Source organism: Battus philenor, unplaced genomic scaffold, assembly GCF_028537555.1.
Source record: "Battus philenor isolate CCGP_79_NKW_IND1 unplaced genomic scaffold, ilBatPhil1.0.hap1 SCAF_20, whole genome shotgun sequence".
In the NCBI taxonomy this organism is placed as follows: Eukaryota; Metazoa; Arthropoda; class Insecta; order Lepidoptera; family Papilionidae; genus Battus; species Battus philenor.
Genome location: NW_027181683.1, coordinates 6,620,357 through 6,645,659, shown reverse-complemented (window position 1 = coordinate 6,645,659; position 25,303 = coordinate 6,620,357). Strand labels below are relative to the sequence as shown.

Genomic DNA, 25,303 nt, shown 5'->3' with positions numbered 1-25,303 from the left:
TTTTATTCAAACTGCAAAGTTTTATTTAGACGTTGCGAAATGTCTATTGAGCAATAAGGTAATAATACAAAGAAATGAAAATGTTTTTGGAGTCTGTTTTCTTAAGCTGAAGCTATAAGTGGAGGCCACCGTTAAGAAAAAAATAAATAGGTAACGTTTTATCAATCCAGGCGACACTACGTAACAAAAAATGACATATATTATTGATATCTCTATATAAAAACATTTACTACAGAAATTGGCGATAATATGTGAAAAGTATTGGCGAAACGTAATACTAACACCTATACCGAAGGTTGCTGAATATATTGTAATATATGAACTATTTACTGTATGGTGAAATGCGTTATTGTATAATTTAAAAAAAAAACTCTGGTCGTGCAAAACACCGAGTCTTTAAGAAAATGAATAAATTTCGTTGAAAACTTTTAACTCTTTGACGAACGTATGAAGCAGAAATAAAAATTTACAAGTAGATTTCCAATACCTATTCCCGGCAGGAAGCGGCCTGCATCGAGAATCTTCTATAACCTCAACAACGTAGTTTGTTCGCCTTGGCTGGACATTCTACGCTGTGCTTATCTGTCCGTGGTCCCTAAGTTTTAGGGGAGGCCTATATCCGTGAGTGGACACCCTCCAGGTGAATTGATGGTGATTATAATTATAATCACCATCAATTCACCTTAAACTTATCGAAATTAGCGTTCCAAGCCGATGGCAGCTTACTACTTATAACGTTAAAGTAATCGACGTTTCAAAAGTGCATGTAAATGCCGAATTAAATAAAGATATTTTGTTTAATAATATTTTTAATTACACTAGAAATATTGATATTTAATTACTCACGTAGCTACACAGTGCGCCGCTGTGATCACCCAACGATCTGAGATAAGTGCACCGCCGCATGCAAGTTTCTTACTCAGAAAACCAGACTTTATTAGAGCCGCCTGCCAGGGATGGGAACCAAATCCAGTAGAGTGGCCTCCAACTATACGATTTGATCGAGTATAGTGCTCACCACAACCTGGAAAAGCAATTTTTAAACAATTGATTAATTTTAAACCTTCTAATTAATTAGTTCCAAGGCACACGTATGCACGTAGGCACCGCGGTATTCAAAACTGGCATTAATAACCGATGTACTAGACATTATTTCAAAATAATTCATAATTTCATTTGTAAGAAGTCTACTGTTGGACATAGGTATTTCCCATAGATTTCTGATAAGACTGACAGAAAATCATGCTTGTTTTGATGACGTTAACAAGTTCGCGCTTCTTCCTTGCGTATATACGACTTTGCAGCTAACAGCGGTTCAGATTTAGTACACCAATAATTAATGCTGATTTTGGATACCATTATAATAAGTGCTTTTTTACCTTTCGCATAGAAACAAGAATAAATATATGTGATTATATTTTAATAAAGTTTAAGGTTTTATTTTATTATTCAGTGATAATAAGATGTTTGAAACATGTAATTACAAGAAACTTGTTTGGTTTATTTGGTGATTCAAATAGTGTCTATCTATACAAATCCAATTTACGCACCAATAACACGTGTTAATGCAAATGTAGATCGTGTATATAAAGCGGGTGCTGTACAAAGAATTAAGAAGGTGCATGATGATTATGAAATCGCAGTGCCAAAATTATCAAAGCCAGAAAGGTATTTACCGATTGATGGAACAGAGGAAACTCAAGTTATTGCAAGAATTTTTGATAATAAATTTAGATGTTATATTGAGAGTTACTTTTTTTAAAGAGTTCAACACAAATGGTAAACACAAATTTATTAAATTATAAATAACAAGTTTCTTTTTTTAATCAAATTTTTAAATATTTTATTATTTAATTTGAAATTAGTTTCATTGTTGATTTCTTTATATTCTTTTTTTAAATATACGTTTATAAGTTTAGGCACTTGAGTTTCATCGTCACAGGTAATTTAAAATCCCGAAATTTTGTTTACAAAAGTAATCTCACCCGGAAAGCTGGGTTTTTGCGGTTTATGACCGCTCGTGTGAACAGGTACATAATCATCATCACCATCAGCGTTATTCGCGCCACCAACGAAATGATTGGATGTGTAAAAGTCATCTGGATTTGGATGTATTGTAGTGCTTTCGTGATATGAGGGCTTCACGTGGAAATAATGATTCTGATCATAATTTGGAATATTCCAATCCGGTCTTGGTCGATTTTGTCCAATTACATCCAGCTCGGGTCGGTCCGTTACTGGTTTTGGCCGACTATAGTGTGGTTTTGGTCTGTTTGGTTCAGTATAGATAATGATTGGATCTTCAAATTGATTAGTATCTGTCTGGTAATCGTAGCTGTCGTGTGGAAATGTACCGATGATTTCTATCAGATCACCTGTTGTGGAATGTTTGTTCGTTAAATTTGAATGCAAGTAGTACATTATGGTAATAACAATTTATATCAAAGCGTAAAGTAATAAAACGCGACACCTATTTCACTTAAATATGAAAATATGAATATGAAATGATTCCAATAGTAATACACAAAAGTCTATTTCCAACTAGGATTGTATACGACTTTGTTTACTCACGTTAAAAACGAAAAAAAAGAGATTAAAAATATTATTGCACTGTATACCTTAAAATTTCTAATGAACGGAGTAATTAGCCTATGTCTAAAGCAGTAATAAGAATGCAATAGTCATTTTTATAAAATATTTTTGTAAGTGGTCGGTAAAGTTATAAGCTTCAGAGGCAAATATGGCCATCAAACCTCTAAAAAAATTTTAAGCCTCCTACTTGTTTATTAAACTTTTCTTACACTAAATCAGTAGTAATTTAAACAAAACAAAATTTCATACATTATTATTATTATTAAATATTTATTAATGTGAACAATGTGCCTGTACCTCCTCGGTAGTTTGGGAGCCAAATTTGTGAAATGTTGCTTTTGAGCAAGATTGTCCGCTTTTATATGTATTTATGTTTTTCTCTCTATCTCTATAATTTAAAAAAACATAAAACAGCAAACACATGCTTTTTCAGATGATCGTAAGTGTTTTTAATATTTTTCTTGCTAAGTTTTTTTTATTGAAAATATTATTGTGCTTTTCATGGATATTTGTACCAGAGCCGCACTTTTCCGACTACTGGCCTATAATGAAATATGCTGCTAGAACATTTGATAATTTACTATTTATTTCGTTTACGGAAGTATAATGTTGCAGCGTCTACAATAAATACTAGGGGCATATCGCATAATTTGAAAATGAGTTATAATTTAATAACTCATACTACCAAGTAAATATTACGTTATTAAGTTAACTAGTACACGAGTATTTTTGTTCAATTACTATTTTTTAAAAATAAAAGTAATAAGAATGGCAGAAATAAAACATTCCAAACTTTCTAATTCCCGTAATAAGTTACACTTTGCGTTACGTAAGAGCAAAAAAAATCAAAACATCCTTAATATGATTTCGCTTTAAAAACTTTTACTTTCCTTACGTATTACGCAATCATTATATCTTATGGTTTTATTCCACTTTAGAAGTAAAACTATAGAGGTACGTTCTTTCGAGATAATGTTTATACCAACTATATAAGTTTCACTTTCCTCAGGTAATAATATACTTTTTTTAATATCCAGGAGAAAATAAGTCGTTTTAATAAAATTTTCAGCGTTGACGTTCATTATATGCAATAATCGATGATGGCTTATCTAGAAAGCGGCGAGTAAATAATTTTAGCGCCATTTTAAAAACAATGTATTTTGTTATATTGTAATTACATATTACCACTAGCGAAAATCGTGACATGTGCTCACTGAAGATCTGTATGTGGATTTGAATATAGATACATTTTTAACTTAGGTTCAAAGTCATAAGAATGAAACGGGCCATGTTTAAAGCTTCGCTGCTAGATTGAATGAGAAATAAGGATATCCAGTGAAAAACCAAGTTCACTGACGTAGTTCAAAGGATTGCTCCTTTGAAGTAGCAGTGGAAGGGGCACATTACTTTTGTAACAGCCAGCCGTTGAGACAGGATGATTCTTTTGGAGACTTCGAGCCAGCAGGCGCGGCGTGGTTAGGGTCTCCACTAGATAGCAGCTAGGCGCAGGCACCGCCAGATCGCCTATCGTGGTAATCTTTGAGTGAGGCCTATGCCTTGCAGAGGGCTTCATCGGTTAGTGTAATGATGCTAATAGACTTCTTTCATTCTATTATCGCACATTCTAATACTCTCATTAGATGCCGTCACATATAAAGCAATTCCTTTGGGGACATTCAAACGTCACTCCAATCTGACCTCAAGACACGTTCATGATTTTCCAGATGAGACGACAACAATAATATTGTATATTGTATATTGACCACAATTTGCACTTAGACAAGATGTCTTTAGCGGCAAGCACGGCTTCAAACATATCGGGGAAGCCATAACGGTATCGTATCGTAACGGTCTTCTACAATCGTGGATAGAAGAGTTTCTTCCGCCACTTCGCTTTCCAGCGCTAACGCTTTTCGAAATTGGAAGTGTAGGTAGCCAATCAATAGCAACCAACCAAGTCGAAGTTTGTTCCACTCGGACGATTTTCAATGGTAATTTTTAAAGCATCCGAGGGCATCTCTTAGAGGCTCTCCAAGTATCTACTCAAGCGGCGAAAGAGCTCGAATGCCTCTTTCAGTAATAATACTATGTTACGGTCTAAATCGAGGCTTCCGTGGAAGCCCTCAAGTTTAGTTACATAAAACATAGTTTAAGCTAAGCGCCTTTTTCCATTTTCCTCTCAATCACGTGGAATATGGAAGAATTTAAAGGAGAATTTGTTTAGATTTTACATAAAATAAAGGATTTATTTTTTATGCAATGCTAGTTTACGACGATATATAAATATTTATTTACGATAGAGTAGGTAAACTCTGTTTATTAGAGCAAAATCTATTTCATATTTTTAAAGTCGTTTTCTTCGGCATGAACTACCCATTGGAAGGTTGTTTTAGTTACTAGTTTATCTGCCCGTCGACTATAATTTTATTCGTAATTTAAAATTAGCACATACTTAAGATCTCGATAGCCGGATATGGACCGAAACCATCATTATCTACTTTTCGTTTCACGTGTCGCTCTTAAACAGTGTTATTACACACTATTGTGTTTACGGTCGAATGGACGTGATACAATTTGATACTTTCACTTAAATTTCACTTAAATCTCTCCGTATTCAAGATGTTAATAGAAGGTATCAGATGAATCGAAACAAAAGGGTTATTCGCCCGAGGGGTACCTGCATTTCCCTTCGGTCACGTATATTATATGATTTGAATTAACTAGTAATTGGAAACTAAAATTTTAATTGATTTAAGCTTGAAAAGACATTTCTATTATCTGACTTGGTTTTATAGGAAAAAAATTTATACGCATGTCGACGTGACTGCTTTGTAAAATAGCGTAAATGTTGCAAGTTAATTATTACAAACTAGACACATATTTTGTAAATACATGAAAGAGAATCGTCTCGTTGATCGCTAAAGACTTTGTTACACTGTCAGTTAAATACAAAAAAGATTTTCTGAAACAGATATTGCAAATATGTTGCAATCACCGAAATAATGTTAGTGATGGCAGATATCATATTTTTCATATTACTGAGGCTATTTTTCTGATAGCTGGTAATTGATTGTGCTAAATATCATAAATAATTTTCTAAATTCTTGTATAAGTTCCTTATAATTAGTGCAAATATAAAAAAAACTCTAACTCGATCTAATTAAATGAAACAAACTAATGGATATACTTCCTAAGTTAAGGTTCATTGTAACGCTTTTACATTTTTTTAATTAAGTAGAGAGAGTTAAGTTAAAATCTGTTTCGTAGTTTTTGTCAATTGAGTATTTTAAATATTTTATCATACATGATTTTACAGTATGTATTGTAGGTACATTATTAATATAAAAATGTACACATACACTTTCCTAAAGTAAAACACTATGTAGGAGATTATTCTACGACAGTAATCGCCGCCGTAAGCTCGGGACAATCAGTGCGTGAACTTGGGTGGAATAAACGTCTTTACTTAGAAAATGATTTATTTTAACGTATCAATAAACGTTTTTCATCTATAATACATTAGTTCTTTTTATACGAAAATAATGCTAGCAATTTTATACTAGTAACTTTAGACTTTTACTATAGTTCGCTTTAAAAAGTGCTTGTGACTCTTGCAGAAGGTTTATGCTTTGCAATAGATGTCTATCGGCTGAGTTTAGTTGAGTAATTTATACTTATAAACAGTAAAGAAAAAAACGTACGAAAATTGGTATACCAAGGTTCTAAAATCCAAAACGTAAGTGACTTAAGTGACATAGCCCAGGACACTTAAGCCGATCCATTGGCAAGTTGAAGTGAACAGATACCACATATCACACGGAATAGATAGCCGCCAGAATCCTAAGTTTCAGGAGTGGTAACGTTAAAGATCGCCTAGAGCAGTTTAGGATGTCCACCCACAAAGTGAACAGACAATTTTATTAAAGACGTCAAACGAAGTTGGACGTAGACGGCTTTCTGTCTTTTTAGAAATCTTCGAATGAACCTACATTCACGCCTACTACTCGCTATCTAAGATATTTTTTTTTACACCTGTTTATATACTATACACCATTAATATTATATAAGCCGTAAGAAAAAGAACAATAAGTTAATAACATTTTCTTTTTAAAATTTTATATCGCTTCTTTCATACATTAATTCCTATTAATTACTAAAACAAATCAACCTGTAAAATAAATTGCAGATTTGTTCAAGTTTACAGAGGAAAGTATTCTATGACGTGAAAATCAATTTAACTAATTCATTCAACATCTAGTTAAATTAATATCATTTTCATACTTTACAAAATTAGGTTTGCATATTAGTTAACATGCTAAGTTAGATTGTTCTATGAAACCGCTTTCGCTTTTCTTTTGTACCAAGGATAAGGAGAGAGTCAACTGTATTGTTATACAAATATGAAGTGTGGTTTCGTAATAATCCGCTTCGTGAATAAAAATCATATCACACAAGCGTCTATGACAAACTTTATATGCGTAGCTTAGTTTATAATTATTTTTATTTATTAGTTGAATTAAAAACGTGTTATTAAAACGCAAACCGCAATAATAAATTCTTAATTTATTAGCGTACTATAATCTGATTGCAGCAATCTATCTAGTCGGGGATCGTTACCCTCAGGCACTCTAGAAATGGAACGCAAAAGGTGGGTCAAATTTTAAAGTAGACGCGTCCATAAAGCGTTTGTATAAGTGATCAAAGTGCATAATAGTTTCCCAATCTGGTGTAATTGCTCCTGTTAAGGCCCGAGCTTATGCTCCATAGTACTCTACTATGATACTACCGAAACCATTGTACCGCTCCTTACATAAGCTCGCGGCAAGACGAAGGGGTATATCTGGCGTTCCATTGCGTTAGTTCGCCGCCAATGCGACGGCGGCGTCTATGTTCATTTTTCCTTGACCACGAAAATGCAAGGAGATGGGACATTTTTCTAAGGTACGGTATAGCGGTTGTGGTAGCACTATAGTACTACTGCAAAGTGCTCAGACTATTATATCTATTCTAGTCCATGTAAAATTTTAAAATTTTAATGAATGATAATTTATTATTAACGCGCTTTCAGACTTCCGATATTGTTAACAAATAAACTTAAAGTCAATGTTAAAGATTTTATAGATGTCGATTATTGAATCAAATGATGGGTGCGCAGTTGATACGAAAGAGATCGAACCCGCCATATTTATACATTATACTACACTTATAAATGTAAATTACGAAACGCTCATAATTAATACCATACAAAAATTATTATCACAACATATAATTAATCAACGTGCGTGTTAATGGGTTTTAATTACATATTCATAGTGTTACTGCAGTAAGTTGTTTTAATGTAAATTGTTTTAATAATCATTAGATTATCTTTAGTGCAGGCATAGGTTAATTAACATATTGCCAAAATTAGCCTTTGGTTATAATAGTCAAGGCTGCAATGATATCTAGTTTTGAATAAGTAGGTCCTTAAAATAGTACAGAGTTTTATTGTTATAAACTAAACTTTATAAAAAAGTAACAATTTGATTTTTGTTGTTTACGTAAGTAATAATTGTTTATAGGAAAACACATGCTTCACATTGAGATGTAAGATGGTACACCTGATATGGATTAAGATATACACCTCTGTTTTTCATATATGCATATAATATATAATAAAATGTTAATCAAGGTACTATCTTTAAAAATGTCATTAAGCATCCATAAAAACTCTATGGATAAATTTTATACTTGACAGGCGTCATTTTGACAGGACGTCAGATTGTATATCTTTTTTTTTCGGGAAGCTTTAATTTTATGTCGACAAAATATCCTTCACTCTGAATAAATAACATTGTAATTTGATATCTCTCCTAACTTAAACCACCCAGTGTCGATGTTGTTGTTTTAGATGGTTCTGGGGATATTATAAAAAAACTTATCGATGACCCATTGTAATAATAATTCATGTCTTTTGTGTAAAACTTTTTATAATTATTAATGATAAGACGCTTAGATGTGATACGATGTTTCAAGAACTATTTAATCTTCGAAAGTTATAATCATATAGTTAATGGGCATAAGATATTGTTAAAGAAACTTACTTGCGTTATGGACCACGGGAGCTGTTTCACTGGGTTTTTCAGTGGTATCTCTATCGATGCAACATGCCCAGATCATACCCCCTGAGCACAGATCCAGTGGCTTTCCTCCCCCCATAATACATGATATACTAAGCCCGCAAGGGAATCTGGCCCCTCGGAAGCGGCATGTTTGAGGTATCACTGTAAATAAGAAAGATTCAAATTAATAAAATAGAGTACACTTGAGAACACTGGTTGATGTTACAAGATATACAGCATTAAAATGAGGTGTAGAATTTTGTAATTTTAAAATCTTCAGTAAAACCGCATGGGCACACAATGCCTCTCTTACATTTCGGTGTATGCTATTCTTTTCTTATCGCTTTTAAGTGTATAAAGAAAAATTGTTTTTCATATTATTAATCTACATATTAAAGCGAATGTTTAGGCTATTGTTAAATCTTAATTATATTAATAAACTTATTGCGCACAATACAGTGACCGTAACAGCAGAAACAAAAAAATAATGAAAATATTATTAAACTGATTAAAGTACTAAAATTAATAGCTGAACAAGACTAAATATATCAAATTATATAAATTAAACTAATCAAAAAGGTAATCTGAATAAACTTTCCCTCGTCGTCGTCGTGTCAATCCACAAGCGCCCACTGCGTGGCTTAGGCCTCCCCTAAAGGTACCTATAGGGGGGATACACAATAATCGCCACGCCTGGCAGGCGGATTGGTGATTGCAGTGTGGTACTATGGCACGCAGAAAACGCTGCTGTCCATTCTTTAGAAAATTGTACGTGAGCAATCCATTATAATTAATGCAATAAATGTAAATTAATAAAAATCTAATCCTGGGAACCGAGCCTGCGACCTACGATCGCAACTATTGAGTCACAACTCAACATTCTTTAGTATTTTATTATATATTTTTGTTCGGAACGTGCAAACCGAGCTATTTCGCATGCATTTAATTAAAGGTGTTATGTCAAGTGAATACGCTACATAACACGGGTTACCTCTTCTAAAAACTTATTCGACCTGAAAATTTAACATCTTTAATGCAGTTAGAATATGACGTAGGTGAAACACCTACGCATATCTGCCCTTGGATGAGTTATGTCAGATTAAGACTGACTAAAACCCCCACGATTATTATCCATTATCGATTTACAGCAAGGTTCAACGCTGCCCTGCCAGCGCATACGCTACCGTTTCTTATAGGAAATCAAAAGGCCTTCCTTTCAATTTTTTATAAAATGAGGAGTTTTGCCTACCGAGAACAGGTAGGCTACTTCTACTGGATCCTATTAGCCAAGCTAATCTAAGTTTGCTCCCGTTGAGATCAACGAGAGAATCTAATCTTAAGTAACTTGTTAATTATTTGAAATATTATTACGTTTAAATAAGATAAAGTGAGCCCATGCAATTTACAAGCAATAGTATCGGTTAACATTTTTGGATAATGTCGTTGATAAATTATTTAACTCTTTAGCCACACTTTCGGTTTCTTATTAGAAATACCCTTTCAATCGATGACAGTAAAAACGTAAACATGAACTCGACAGTGAAAATAATCAGACCGGTCATTAACCGGATTATTGTCTTATGAAACGAGACCGTTGCTGCGTGTCTACAACACTTTTTATATGATCGTGAATAAACATTTACACTATATATAGCGCAAAACGTAATCAGGAATGTGCTTACCTGATCGAAAGTGATAAGCAGCACGTATATAATATACTACGTCAAAAAATTGCTACAGTCAAATTAGAAAAAAAATATTTTTTAGACAAACGAAAGCAACTAACATAGCTAAGCGGATGTGCACATTGAAATGGCAACGTGCAGGCTTCATTGAACGGAGAAAAGGTTGGGCTGTTTGGGCATTAAGGTTCTGGAGAAGCGAAAATGAACTGGCAGGCAACACGTCTAACCCATAAGAAGAATAGACGACCTTATTATATTTGTCTGGAGACGTTGGATACGGGTCAAATCCTATAAGATCTATTTAAAAATGTAAAAATAAAATTCTAGACCGGTTATAAAAATATATGTATTAATAAAGATAAAGATAAAATTCATTTATTTAATATTGGAACTTAACAGAACTCTTAATGATCACCAACGAACGATCGTAGAACACTAATGATCTATTTATTTTTTTAATCTATTTTATTTTTGACTTTGCTCGTAATGATTCGAGCCAGGACCTCTGAGGGAGCCACAGAACTTTGCTAACAACCTGTAGGTCGACAGTGACCATCCGTCATAAAAAATCTAATATGTAGTCAATACAGAAATAAAATAGTACAAGATTAAAAAAAATAACAATGTACTATTTTACTAATGAACATTAAACACACTTTGGACTTAGTATTTACAACTCACGTGATGTATCTATATTCGTTGCTGACAACCTTTACAGCTTTTATAGCTTCAATGAACTAGAGCTTGCGAGTCCGGAAACCACAAGCTGTACAAGTTTAGTACTAGATTTATAATCATTCTCTCATGAGTTAATAAACGTACTAGGCAAGCTTGTATTCTCGTTCGGAAATCGTTATATAATTCTAGTTCTAGTGTGTTTACCTTTTGAGTAATAAAAATATAGAGTCGTTATTATTATATTTATCCTATATCTTATTCTATTCGTTTTTTTTACTATTTAATTATGCTGGGCGTATATTATAATTTTTTTAGTGTACGTCATGATAATAATGGCGGAAAAGCCCAATCTCGTGGAAAATAGTAGTTTCAAATTCACCCTGATCTGCAAAGAGTCCAAGACAAATTTATATGGATTTTATTCTAATCACTTGTCACACAATGTCCTTAGTTAGCTGAAGCATTTCAATCCCATCTTTTATTATTAAATAAAAATCCGTTATACTGTAATAGACTTTTTTGTAAGTTATTGTGTAAAACTCCTTTTAAAATTATTACATAATAATTGAAAGACGTACGGAAGTGTGTTGTAAAATTGTTTACAGTCGTACAGCCTGCAATAGACCTATTAATTTTATGAAGCCTAAAGAAAGTTATAATAATACTTTAATAGTACTATAGTAGTAAAGTAAAATATAATATAATGCAAGGGTATTGAATGAAACTCAAAAGGTAGTATAAACTTCGAATGAAAATTTATTTCTTTAGTGATGTACTAAACATCCCAATAAAGCCTAGCCAATAGTGGAAGTTGAAACTGTAGTGGTGTGACTCATAATAATATATATATTCGTATAATTATCAAAAGTACACATCTAATATTAATATTGTGGACGAAATTTTATTTATTTTAACATGAATATTATACACACTATATAATCGATTTACGATATGTTTTAATCAAAATTCTCCATAGTAGAGTCCTAAGACTTAATTATATATCAATAATATTAATTATTTTAATTATTTACCATAATATTTTTATACGTTTGATATAACATATAATATTGTGTAATAATCGCTTAACTCTTCGTATATATAATGAAGAAAACTGGATTATTATGTCGCTGTTTTCTCTTTATTAGTATACAAGAAATTATTAAATTTATTAAAATCAAACATTACGAATTGCTTCATACTAGAGGCCTAGTTGAGTAATAAATTAAATTTACAAATAGTGTAACAAAAAGACAAGATATATTATTTTTTCCGATATATCATAGATGTATATGTATTTGAATAACTGTTATATTTGTATAAGGCAATAAAAGGTCATGTTCTAGAGGATTCAGGAAGTAAATCTAAATTATATTTTTAAAAATATCAGTACAATAACAATGATCTAAAAGTAATAATCTTGCATATCAAACAAATATTTCAAAAAGTACATCAATATTAAAAAGAAACTTACTTTTGCCCAATAAGTCCATTATAGAATCTTCTTCTTGCGGAGCAGCGTAAGGATTATGATAAGACCCCTTTCTTCTCCCTAAAGCATCGAGGAGAAGAATATCTTTTTCCTGTTCATTGGCAGGCCTTCGTCTATCCGAAAGCAGTTCATCGTCTTTTAATTTTAAGTCATCTAATGTTAATACGTCGTTATCATTTTCTGAACGCACGAAATTGACGAAGCCGGACGCCATAGACAAAAATAAAAAAGTTGCAAATTTCAAGTTTATTTTATAAATTCTTCTGCGTATTTTGAAGTTCTTTTTTTGAAACTTTTCAGCAGTCCCATCGAGTGAAGCGTATCGAGTACACATTTTCACTTTTTTATTTTGCACATTGTTTGCTCACCGCCTTTTCATTATTTGTTTGTTTATTAATTTATTTATTAGAGACGTCCGTCCGCGAAAACTTGTATTTCGGAAGTAAAGGCCAGTGTAGCGCAGCACGTTTCTTTTCACTTTCTGTCAGCGTGTGTCGGAATGTTTTCTTTAAGGTTCACCTATAATGATTATCTAGTAAGTGCTTATATAACGTCATTAAAAATCATTTAGTAAAGTTATAAAACCGATTTTTCGGAGCTATTTAGTCTACGGAGGAGTCTACTACTTATGTAATGACGTAAGAGTCTATTTATTTTAAGTAAACATTGTCCATATATTAATGAGTTATTTACTTTGGTGTCATTGCAATATATAATAAACTGAGCTGACATTCTGTAACAGTTAAATTGATAAATAGATTTAAATATCTATTTTATCCCCACAAGAAAATATTTTTATGGTTTAATCGAAATCAACAATATGTACATTTTCCTCATTCATGTACGATTTTTTATGTCATTAAACGGAAATTATTTTTTATACTAATTAAAAAAGAATTAATGTCTAGAAAAACTTCTTCTATTTTTAAAATCTTTTCTAACTTTAAGCTGTTTTTTGTATTATACAATTAAAAATAATTACTACATTAAAATAAAACTATTTTTTAAAGATCATTCTTATTATAATTATATGAAATAATTCAAATAGCAGAATATGTTACAAACTTTATAGTAAACACAAAAATAACTATAAATGGCGAATCTCACGACGGACAACATTCTCTACAAATTTATTTTGGTTGTCTAAAAGTTTTTAATCATTAACTTTTGATACAAATATATAAATTAAAAGGATTGTAAAACCTTTTTTACATTAAAAAAATAGTTAAATATTACTTATCATAACACTAAATCAAAATTAAGCGGTACAAAAAATTGGTTTATACGCAAAAATGAACTTTAGTTGGTCATGCAGCATACCTGCTAAGACATCGACTTTCGCCTTAGCTTTCCAAAACATGAACATAGGTATTCGAAAAACGGCCTAAGTGAATGTAAAATCTAAAGAAAACTCGATCCTGATCTGCATATTTTAGTGATAATACTCGCTTGCGGCTGCGGAAGAGTTAATGACGGTTACAGTTCTTAAGTGTAGAAATCCAATTTCAAATTATACCTTAAGGAAATCGCTTATAAAATTGAAAATGTAAAGAAAGCTTCATTAGGTAAAGGATGTACGTAATTCATTCAGTCAAGCTACACTGCTCTCTCTAATAACATCAGCTGTGGTACATTTTACGGTTAATTCTGCTGTCGGTTAGTTGTTGCGTAAAATTTGTGACAAATTCGTTTCGATTGAGGGCTTTCTGTTTTTCGGAAGTTACAAGGAAACGAGTACAATTTCTCCAGCGCTCTTTTTATTACGTTACAATTTAATTGGATTGTTATTTTTAAGTCGTTAGAAAGTTTGTAATTTATCTTACGCTTTTACTTTAAATTTTGATTGTTAAGTTTTATGTACAACTACTATATCATATTAAAACAAATCGGGGAGATCAAAATTATCTATTGTAAATATTGTAGTATACATGTACGTATACAAGAACATAAAATTAATGTTGATATTTAATAACGATTTAAACGGCTCGAGTGTTAAAGTTACGTAACATGTAGAACCCTAAATAAAATTGAAAGTGAACGCGAATGCTGACGATGAACGGAACGTGCTTCGTCCGCATCGTTTGACAGTTCATTTTTCGCGCCAACTCACTTTCGTTTCACTTGGCGCGAAACTCGCGTGAAATTAAAATCACACCATTTTAGTACTCATTGTTGCATTTTGTGTTATGAAACTGTTCAATTGTCAAAAGTGTAATATATTGTATGTAACTAATCTATAGTGTAATGTATTTTTAACGAATGCTGTTGCTAACCGAAGGAAATTTGGGATAATGTTGTTTCTTTACTTTTCTTGTGACTTTATTAAACCGTGTTTGACCTAAATAGATGTACTGTTGATAAAATATCTAGGTTGTATATTATTCCGCTGTGAAATACCCCAATCGTGTAATACGAATTAGAATAAAACACTTAAAAACAAATTTAAAAACTACAAGAAATGAGGACTTTTATGTCACGACTGCGTGTCCATTTTGCGTCAAACAGAACGTGACATCTAGTTATTATGCATTCACATAAGTCTCAGGTGTACAATGACTTTCGTAACATTCATTTTGTGATGCAAAAATGTAGAAGTCATTCTGCGAATGGAACCATTCTTAGAACCGGATATGATTAAGAAAACAAAAGCTTATGTACATTTTCCAACAAGATACTCGAAAAATGTTTGTTCTGGACAAATTTTGATGCTGACCTTATACCTACCAGGGGTAGAAATAAATAGTATAACGTAATAAATACGACTTGTTTTAACTACTGTAAACTTAAAGTAATTGATATTTAAAGTAATATTATTTATTCTTATAGGGCTATAAAAAATCCTCGCTTCAAATATTCTTAAATATATGTAACGAAAAAATATTGTTTGAGTCGTGTTTTTGATTTAAGATAGCTTAAAATTGGAAAACCCATACGGAAAAAGGCGGAAGGTTTATTTTATAACTTGTTAAATAAGTACCAATTGTAAATTCCGAAACTTATATTCGTTTGTATAACTTTTGTACTGTACTGGTTTTATAACCTTTGTACTATATTTTTGATATATTACATTCGTTGATGTAAGTTGTAAATGGTAAGCTATATCTTTGCTATTAATAAAAAATCTAAAACTTTAATTTAATTGATTCATTAATATTACAGACCTACTTACCAAAGATATACTATTAAATAAACTGCGTTATAAATTAAATATTGAAATACTTTTTTTTTACTTTAGATGAACACAAAAAACAAATGAAAACCTTTAAAATCCAATACAATGTAGTCGTTTTTTAAGTCATTGTTATTTACTTATGCAAAAAAACGTGCTTTTGATTTTAGCAACGACGCGGGACTGTCGTTGGTATCACAAGGCATAGACAGTCCATTACAGGACTGAGGAATCCAAAACCTTTTCTCGATGTTTTTTTAACTACTGATTCTTAGTTGTTTTTTTATTTACAAAATCATAACATTTAATTGTATATTTCTTATTTTATAAATTACCACTATGGTAGAGTGATGGGAAAGCAATGTGCGTTTTATTAAACATACATAAGGTATTGTAATATTTCATAACATAACATAAATTTACATATTTGATACCCCTTTAAATAATTTAACTGTTTACAAATATAAAATATAAGATATTTATGTTAACTATAGACACTAAAGTCGTTTTAATATTACTAGTTTCCTGGTACTGCTAAATATAGTTTTCCTTTTTATTGAAATAGTAAAAGGTACTTTTCCATTCAAAGTTTATGAGATCAATTGTTTTTCTATAAAACTGGTAAATTTACAATACATTAATTGAAGATAAATTAGACTGACTTTTTTTCATTACTAGCTTAATTCAAAATTTTTTCAGTTCTTCATTCCAATCTCCTTTTTACAAAAATTAAAGCATAAGAAAAAAGAAACATATACTGTTACATGAATTTGGAATAAAACACTTTCGTTTTTCTAGTAAGATAAATGGAAGAATGACACATTATTTGGCAATTTTTTGCCAGCGCCCGTCTAACGGAAATGTACGTTAAATAATATATTTTGATTTTGTTACATGTTAAAATAACAAGAAATTAAATAGAAACGTATTGTCTACAGTAGTAAAAAATGTTTAAAATAAAAATGTTTCAAACCGCTGCCGGCGCCAGAGAGAGGTGTCGTCGGCGGCGAGAGCGGCTGGAAAGCTGCCTCCGGTTTTACTTTTTAATTTTTATATTTAGAACGCGACACTCTTGTTCTCAGTCTTTGATAAATCTAGATTTGTAGATTAGAACGGCATTAGCATTTGGGAGACAAAAAATTAGGACAGTATCCTCATGATAGTATTTCTGAGTAAGGAAAGGTTCATTTATCATGTATGAAAGATTAAAATGATTTGGTAATTATAATCACGTCAAAATTATTTAAAAGTGGGTAGAATTAAAATCAATCGAAAACATGAATTTAAAAAACGAATAGACTGTTTTCTTTCAAACTCAAGTTAGTCACACTTACTATCCTGTGAAAATATAAACTATGGTCATAAATAGCAGCATCTTACTGAAAATCGAATGAATATAAAATTTGACTTTGATGGAAGTTTCTTTTTATAGCCAATACGGTTATGAGTAAAGAATACTTATACATTTTTGTAGGCATTATGTACATGTATCTTTTTTAATTTAAGGCATTTGTAAAGTTTATTTTATATAATACAATAGTCATATATTATTTTCTCCGAATATTAAACGGACAAAAGAAAAAAAAACATTTTAGATATTAAATACGTTATCAAAATAAAACTTTTCGAAGTATACATATCGTAATGATAATAATTAATACATTATTGATTCGCAATCTATATTTCATTTTTTTAAACAGCATAAAACTCAGATAAATAGTAAAATTAATGGAACTTTAATTAAACTAAGTCGGTAAAAGTCGTTATTAGATAGGAAATGATGAACTATTTCCGGAGGTTTGCGCTTATGTATTGATTACGCAGGCGATCGATTTAACTCGCCATATCCAATAACGGATACTATCACTGGTCTCTAGTTCTTGATACTTGAACTCTAAGAATAGCCATTCCAGTCTTGCGGGATCTCTTTTAAGGAAATTAATAAATTAAATAGGTTTTTGCTAAAATTAATATAAGCTTTACACATTAAAAAAAAATTATGCTTAGATTTCTAATGATATTAAGTTCCTGATAAGTTTCTATGCGTCTTTGATAAGGAAAGTTGGAGAAAGGGACACTTCCTTCGTTACGCAATATAACAAACTGTTAATTTTGTATAGTATGTCTTTACTTTGTATGTCTTTACTCTGTTGTTCGTATTTCTAATAAAAATATCCAAAAAATTCGTATTTTATTTTTATGGTAAGTTACAAGTATATGAAAATAGATTTTAATATAAAATATAGAGAGAAAAATTTAAAGCTGTTTTTTTATTTATACATATTCCACATATTATATGTATAATTTATATGTACAGCTAACAATTATACGTATTGCATTAATGTGTTTATAATATTTCCAATAATCTGTTCCACGCACGATTAACAATAACCCCTCATCAACATGTGGGTGGGATTTATTCCGTAAAATCCTTTCTTATCTGAGCTCTACTGGGTGGAAGAAATATTCCTGCCAAATTTCAAGTCTCTAAACATTTTAGTTCAAAATATATCGTGGTCAGTTATTATTATACATAAGAGGAAATCTTTTATTTATACATTAGCTGTATCCTAAATAATATTACATATTTTGTTATCTATCATATCTGCATAATCTTCTTTTTAGCAGGTGGATCTTAGTTGACCTCAACTAGGCAAAAGGGATATTTCGACCGAATTCCGAGCCTCTAAATCTTATGCCGTAATGAGCGAAAAAAATCTCTTATGTATACTTATAATATAGATTGATAAAAAATGTCTCAATTATTTTCTTTCTTCGCTAAAGGAGCCTTGTATGTTTTATGATTATATTATACAAAAATTGATACAAATATTAGTTTCACTTTGGTGACAGTCAATGTGTTTCATTCGAAATGGTGAATTAGACGGCTCAGAGTCATGGCAACGGAAGGAACCTAACTTACATAAGAGCCTTCGGCTAAGCGCTTTCAATGCCCTCCAATAACACGTGTCTTAAAATATTGAACATGTAATAATAGTTGATCGGAATATCGACCTTGGCTGTTAAAAATAGGTTAATGTTTTTATTGTTTATCATGTGTTATTACGTTAACAAGAACAACAAAGCGACGTAATCGTACGTGGGAAGGGAGCATTGTCGAGAGAAAGCTAAATGCTCTTTCTCTTGGCAATGTCAACTAAGGCCAGGCCAGTGATTTACGGTGTTTTGTATAAATGGTAATTTGTTATAACTACAGATATTAAAAGTTAATATTTAAACCAAATAGAAAGAAGGATGTATAATATTTATAATATACAAAGATACACCGTCTTATTGCTTATATCATTAAAAAAATATGGAATAAAAAGTCCGAGTTTATGTTTCGATAATGAAATTAATAAATGTAATTTTTTTTTAACACAAAACTTGAGTCGTATCATCGTTATTACACGTTTCATTATTTCGTACTTATAGAAGTATGTATACATATTATTATATAGTAATAAAAAACTTGACCAGATTATTTTAAAGCCCTTCTTCATTTATCTACACTAGAGATGACATTACATCTGATTTTATTATTTTGTGTGTGTATATGGATAAGGATAAGGATATTGTATAAAATATATTACTCAAAATTTAATAACGTTCATAAAAATAAAATAATACAAGTAAAACAAAAAAAAAAAGTGATATTGCGCTGAAAAGGCTAAGAGTGGACGTATTAAGTCTTAAATATTTATGACGATAAATAGTATCGAGTATAAACTTCTATAAAAGCGTAATCAAAAAAAAATATTCTAAATTTTTCTCCATAATGCAGCTATTGTTCACCGATAGATAGTCCGGACGTTACGTTATTGGTAACCTAATATATATCAATCCACATACTGTCAATAAAATTTACCCTAATTTTAATGTATTAAATTGTAAAAAAAGTTTATTAACGGGTTTTATAGAAAAAATTGTGCAATTATTTTCAAATTTGTAACAAATTTTCTACACACCCGTAAACACATTAACCTGTTAATGAATATTAGTTGCTCATAAACCTTAATTGTTAGCTTGAGTTAAAAAATTATGTACTTTATGTGAATAAATTATTTCATTTATTTAATAATTTCTCTGTTTAGGGAGAAGAGCGCTGACGGCTGTAACACAGTTATTTAACTAGTACATCCGTAATAGTGGAAGTAAACATATTCTAAAATTAAATATATTGTATATAAGTAATATTAATATAAAAAGACAGCCCCAGGAACAGGTGGCTAAAATGTGTAAAGGAAAATATCAGGAGTAGCAGAAGGAAGACATTTTAGCAAAGAACGGCGTAGGATGGAAGCGATAGGAGCAAGATGGAAGAGGAAGACAAAACCTTACTAAGGATTGTAGCGCAATAGTAAGAAAGAAGTATGAAAGTAATATTAAATAAATACTGGAATAGCAACACAATGTAGAAAAAACAAACAAAAACTCAGAACTTGATTGTATTCAGGGATATATTATGGTTATATAGAAAAACAAATATAGTCAAATTTAGGAATATTGTTTTTTTCTTTATGGCTTCCGCTATCTTATTCATGGAACAGGGATTTTTTTCACTTTCTTTTCTTTTTTATTTTCACACTCTTCAGTCATTATTCACATGATCTATCTTTCTTCTACTTACATTCTATAATACAAATTCTATTTTTGTTTACCCCACTAACTACCGTTCATTCATCGTCTAACTCCTTTCGCTTTGTTCCTTAATATTATATTCATTTATCACATTTTTTAATAGGTTTTGTTTATCACATTATTTTATTTTATCTATTTATCACAGTTTACATAGCTATTGTTTTATTTCTCTACAATTTTTTCTACTTACTCATTGATTTAGCTCTTATATGTGTTACTTTGTTTAGTTATTCTAAAAGAAAGTCTTTGGTTTTGTTTAGTTTAAGTTATATTATAATTATGTAAAAGTAGAAATAAAGCAGTTAAGGATAGGACAAAAATAGCTAAGAAACAAGCTAAATCAAAGGACTGGGCCTTCATGCTAGTGGGAACAGAATTAATAAAAAATATATTATTAAAAATAATTAGTGATTCATCAAAACATTTTTCAATATAACGACGTATATCGTGTAAAGGTTTCTTTTTCTGTAAAAAGTACAATTTCGTGGCGAGAATCGCATAACATTGAATAATAGTTTGCGATTACAAAAACCGGATGCGGCTTTCTCCCTAACGCCGTGGCGTGTGTCGTAACACGTAACCTTACAGAACGGTCGGCTGCAAACACGTCTCACTTCCTTAGCTTAGTGCATTGTGGTAATTTATAGTTCACGCCTGTGCGTGCTATTTCGTTTAGATCTTAACACTGGAATGTCAAATCATGGGTTTAAAGAATTTATTTTCATAAACCTTATGTACTACAATAATAATTAGTTACTTACAATTTATAAAACCGGGAGGATGGATACTTTGTGAACTAAGCATGTGCACATTTTTTTTAAGTTTATTTCAAAATTTTAGGATAGGCTACTGTATAACTATACTACTTCAAACAATATAGTTTTTTTTCTCAATTTGTTTGGACAATAATTAATTGCAGTTTCTGTCTATTTAGTATAATAAATGATACTAATGCTAAAAATTTATATATTATTAAAATTAATGGAGTTATTAGTTAAGTAATACTTGAGTTTTTTCATATAATTATGTGTTTGGTGCGCGACAGTGATATTATAAAATGTTTTTAGTAGTTTATTTTGAGTTACTTTTATGGAGTTTAGATTAATAACAACAACCGATCTCCATGTTTCAACGACCTATTCCAGATGCGCTTAAATTAATGCTAAATAACTTCGCAAAGACAATATACTGATGTCATGTATATATAAATACATTTATATATATTTCTATACCAAGTGTAATAGGTCCCTATTTTCTCCATATAATATGTCCAGGTTCGGGATATTGATTCTATCGAGAGAAGTAATCTTTTACTTGTCATGCATGCAAAATTAGCATGATATTATTATTTTCACTAATAGTGACAGAAAGTAACTATTTATTCTTTTGCAATAATTTTATAAAAGGTAGTTTTATTTTTCTTAAATAGCAACACTACTCGACCTTGTCACGCTTTTGTGACAACTTCCAGTAAAATGATTGAGAGAGGTGGGGATGAAACGGCGTTTTGATTATTGAGTCGGGAGCTCGGTCACTCGTTCGATAACCATTGAAGTGATAAGTTGTCTAGTAGAAACTATGCTAGTTGGTCTATAAGAGTATTAAAAGTGGAATAAAAGTATTTACTGTGCTGTGAATTGGAGTTTTTCTGAAAACTTTTTGCATTTACTTTTACCGTATTTATGAGAGCAGAGCGTAGAAAAACTAGTCTTAGCTACTACTAACTAGTTTTAACAGTAATAATATGGGAGCTAGAACAGAAGTCTCGTTTCGGGACGTTTTTTAGACATAGGTTTCCTCCAAAGCTTGGCGAGTGGGTTAGCGACCGCGATTTGATATTATGGTACACAGGAGACGCTGTCTATCCTCTGGAAACTTGTTTGTCAGCAGTGGCAATCTTACATATTTAATACATAAAGTGTGAACTAAATAAGGTTATGTCCATGGAAGTCTCTGTCCTCTACCGATGGCCTATCATTGCTGTTGTTTTGAGTACATTACTGAATCGGTAAATTGCTCAGTTCATAACTCACTCGGGCACATGTTGGTGTAGTAGAAGTAGTAACCAGATACAAGGGCCCCAGAAAGAAAATCTTAACTATGGGTGTTACTGTATTTAGGTTCCGATTTAAGGAAAGAGCGTCAAGCCCTCGCACGATTATTTTATTAACGGACTGTGAAACCGTGTGAAAATATTAAAAAATAATTAAGACATCTCGATGAAAATAATTAACTAAGCGTAAATTGTACGTTGGAATTTTTTATTCACAAAGCGACCTGATTAGAATTTTGTGCAAAAACACTAATGCTATAATTCTTAATTGAAGCCGTTAAATCTACACATTAAGATGATAAAGTAATCTTTTATTTAATATTTGCATTCATTTATGATTTTTTGTAGATAGAAATGGAACTCTCATGAATAAAAATAAAAATAGAACTACTTTCAGACTAAAGTCGCAGATTTAAATTTTAATAAAAGTGCGTAATCTAAATAATCATGAAAGTATTATTAATAGGTATATTGTTTATTAATAATAGCCATGCACTTTTAACGTATATTAAAAGTAATGATTTAAAATTATTGACACCAAATATTCAAAGATATTTAATTTAGGCGAAAAAATGTGGAAGTCAATTTACGGTAAGGATAATAGATATTAAAGCAGTATTTTTTCAATATTTTATTGGTAAGGCATCAACGCTTTTGAAAAGTGTAGGAGAAGGATGCTGTGCAAATACCAGAATAAAAAATATAAATATATACATATATAACTAAACTCCTAGGACCTGTTCTGCCTCAAACATCACGACCGTCAAGATAGTCCATATAATGAGCAGTTTTTACTTCCATAAAAGTCGCGGAGTTTACCTTTGAACTAATTGGATTGTTCAGTAAAGTGTAAATATTATTTACGATACAAAAGATGAGTTAGACTAACAAATATAGGGCGGCTTTTGTCTAGATGGAAACGGAAGCTGTTGCCACTAGCTGATGTTCTAAGAAAAGCTGCTGGAAGTTCTAGAGTGAACGGAATAGATGACCATACTAAAAGAAAGATATTAAAGCCTATATTCAGTACTGGATGAACATGAGTTGATGATGAAGAATGATGAACCTCTTACTTTCATTATGATATATATAATACCATCAGGTTTGTATTCATTATCGTATTCATTTTACACGTACGATGTCTACTGCTGGACTGATGATAGGCCTGTATCATAGATTTCCGGAAGGATCAATAAGAAGCGGCCTGCATCTAACGTCTTCAGACGACCTGAGCAAGGACGTCTATCCATCTCATGGATGAGACGTTCTACGATGAGCTAGTCGGAACAGTACCTACTAACTAACGACGATCTGTTCTGTGCCACAGGATTATATTACTAAAACGCAACTCGAACAGTCTTCAAAACCTGATAGTTTTTATAATAGATTATCTTAAATATAAGAACTATGTATTTTAATTAAGGATTAGCTTTTGTAAGTTTTTTTTAGTCGCCTCCGTTTTGGGGGCTTCTCGTTCTTCTTCTTTCTGCGTTCTTCTGCTATAATTTCGGATTAAATGTTTTTTTTAGTTTTTATGTTTTTAGTTTTCGTTCTACTAATGATATTCTCAATTTTTTTCCACTTTCCTTACATCCTTGACAGTTTCTTTCATTCGTCACATTTTGATTTTCGATGTGTGATACACATCACTTTATTTCCCTCATCAGCATTACTTGTTTAATTTGGTTTTTGTTACAACATATTTTGATTTAGTTTCATTTATTAAAAAAAAAACATTTGTTCCTATACTGGTATTTATTTATTAAGTCACATTGAAAGTTAATTAGCTCATGTAAGTAATGATCATGGACAAAATATGACAAGTTATTCAAGCATTTCTTCGATCAATCCATCTTGTGACATAGCATATAAGGGTCAGGCGAACAATGTCACATTTTGTATTATTAGCAATGTCGGTATAATTATGACCTTCTTACCTATTCCTCTGCGTACGGTATTTACTTTGACGTCAGATGTGTTAGGCATTTATTATAATATGGAATACTAAAATTTGCATAAAAATCATATACTAAGAGTATTATAATTATTTCAAAACCGTGTAAAATACGTTAGTGGGCATTTAATTTTTCTTAATTTTTTTGTTATATATGTTGTAAGTTGACTATGTATCATCAACAGGTCAACGAATAAAATGATAAAATAAAAGCAAATATAACATATAAGTATAATCCTAAAGTTGTATTATTTTCGATTGGAGTGCCACACTTCAAACACACTTCTTCTGCACTAGTTTATAGAGTGGATAGAGACATGATATTGCGTTATCTATACTAATATACTTAATATCACTTATAATTTACTTATATATATATATATATATATATATTTTGATGTCTTAAATACAGTTATTACTTACGTCCAATTTCATCGAAGAATTTCGATTTGGGTCGGTTTGAATCGAAATTTACGTCATGATCACCGTTTAATGTACTTTCCACTTGTGTGTCACTTTCTGTCACTTTGTTGCTATGATTTTTCACAATTTTATCACTTTGAAATACTTGTAACTCCACTGGCACTCGAGGCGTATTAGCCGATTTGTATTTTAAATTTTTTAACTGTCCGTTACTGTCTAAAATAGTTATATCTTCATAATGATTAACAACGTCTGATTCCTTACCGATACTTTTTAATACGTCTGAGTTAAATTTCCTTTCGTCTAAAAGTCTTAAAAGTCCTGGATTACCGTTGCTGTGTATCATATTTTTGGTTGCGAATAAGTTTGAGTTTATGACGTCGTTATTTTCTTCTGAGCTATTGCATTCTACAGCCACTATCTTAAGTAAATATATTAAGACTAATTTCATTGGTAAAATTATTATTTTGTTCATTATTAAATTTTCATTTGGTTGAATTAAACTAGGAGTTCTCTTC

At 31.0% G+C, this 25,303-nt stretch overlaps 1 protein-coding gene across 1 annotated transcript in view; it reads right to left on the bottom strand.

Moving 5' to 3' along the window:
• The window catches only part of LOC137922965 (serine proteinase stubble-like), a 28,424-nt gene extending 3,293 nt beyond the window's left edge, over nucleotides 1–25,131 (bottom strand). The window contains exons 1-4 of the mRNA XM_068766081.1: nucleotides 24,786–25,131; nucleotides 8,676–8,855; nucleotides 1,986–2,375; nucleotides 847–1,024 (exon numbers count right to left, since the gene is read on the bottom strand). Coding sequence (XP_068622182.1) covers nucleotides 847–1,024; nucleotides 1,986–2,375; nucleotides 8,676–8,855; nucleotides 24,786–25,131 — 1,094 coding nt within the window. The remainder of the gene's footprint in view (nucleotides 1–846; nucleotides 1,025–1,985; nucleotides 2,376–8,675; nucleotides 8,856–24,785) is intronic.
• Nucleotides 25,132–25,303: the final 172 nt, after the last annotated feature.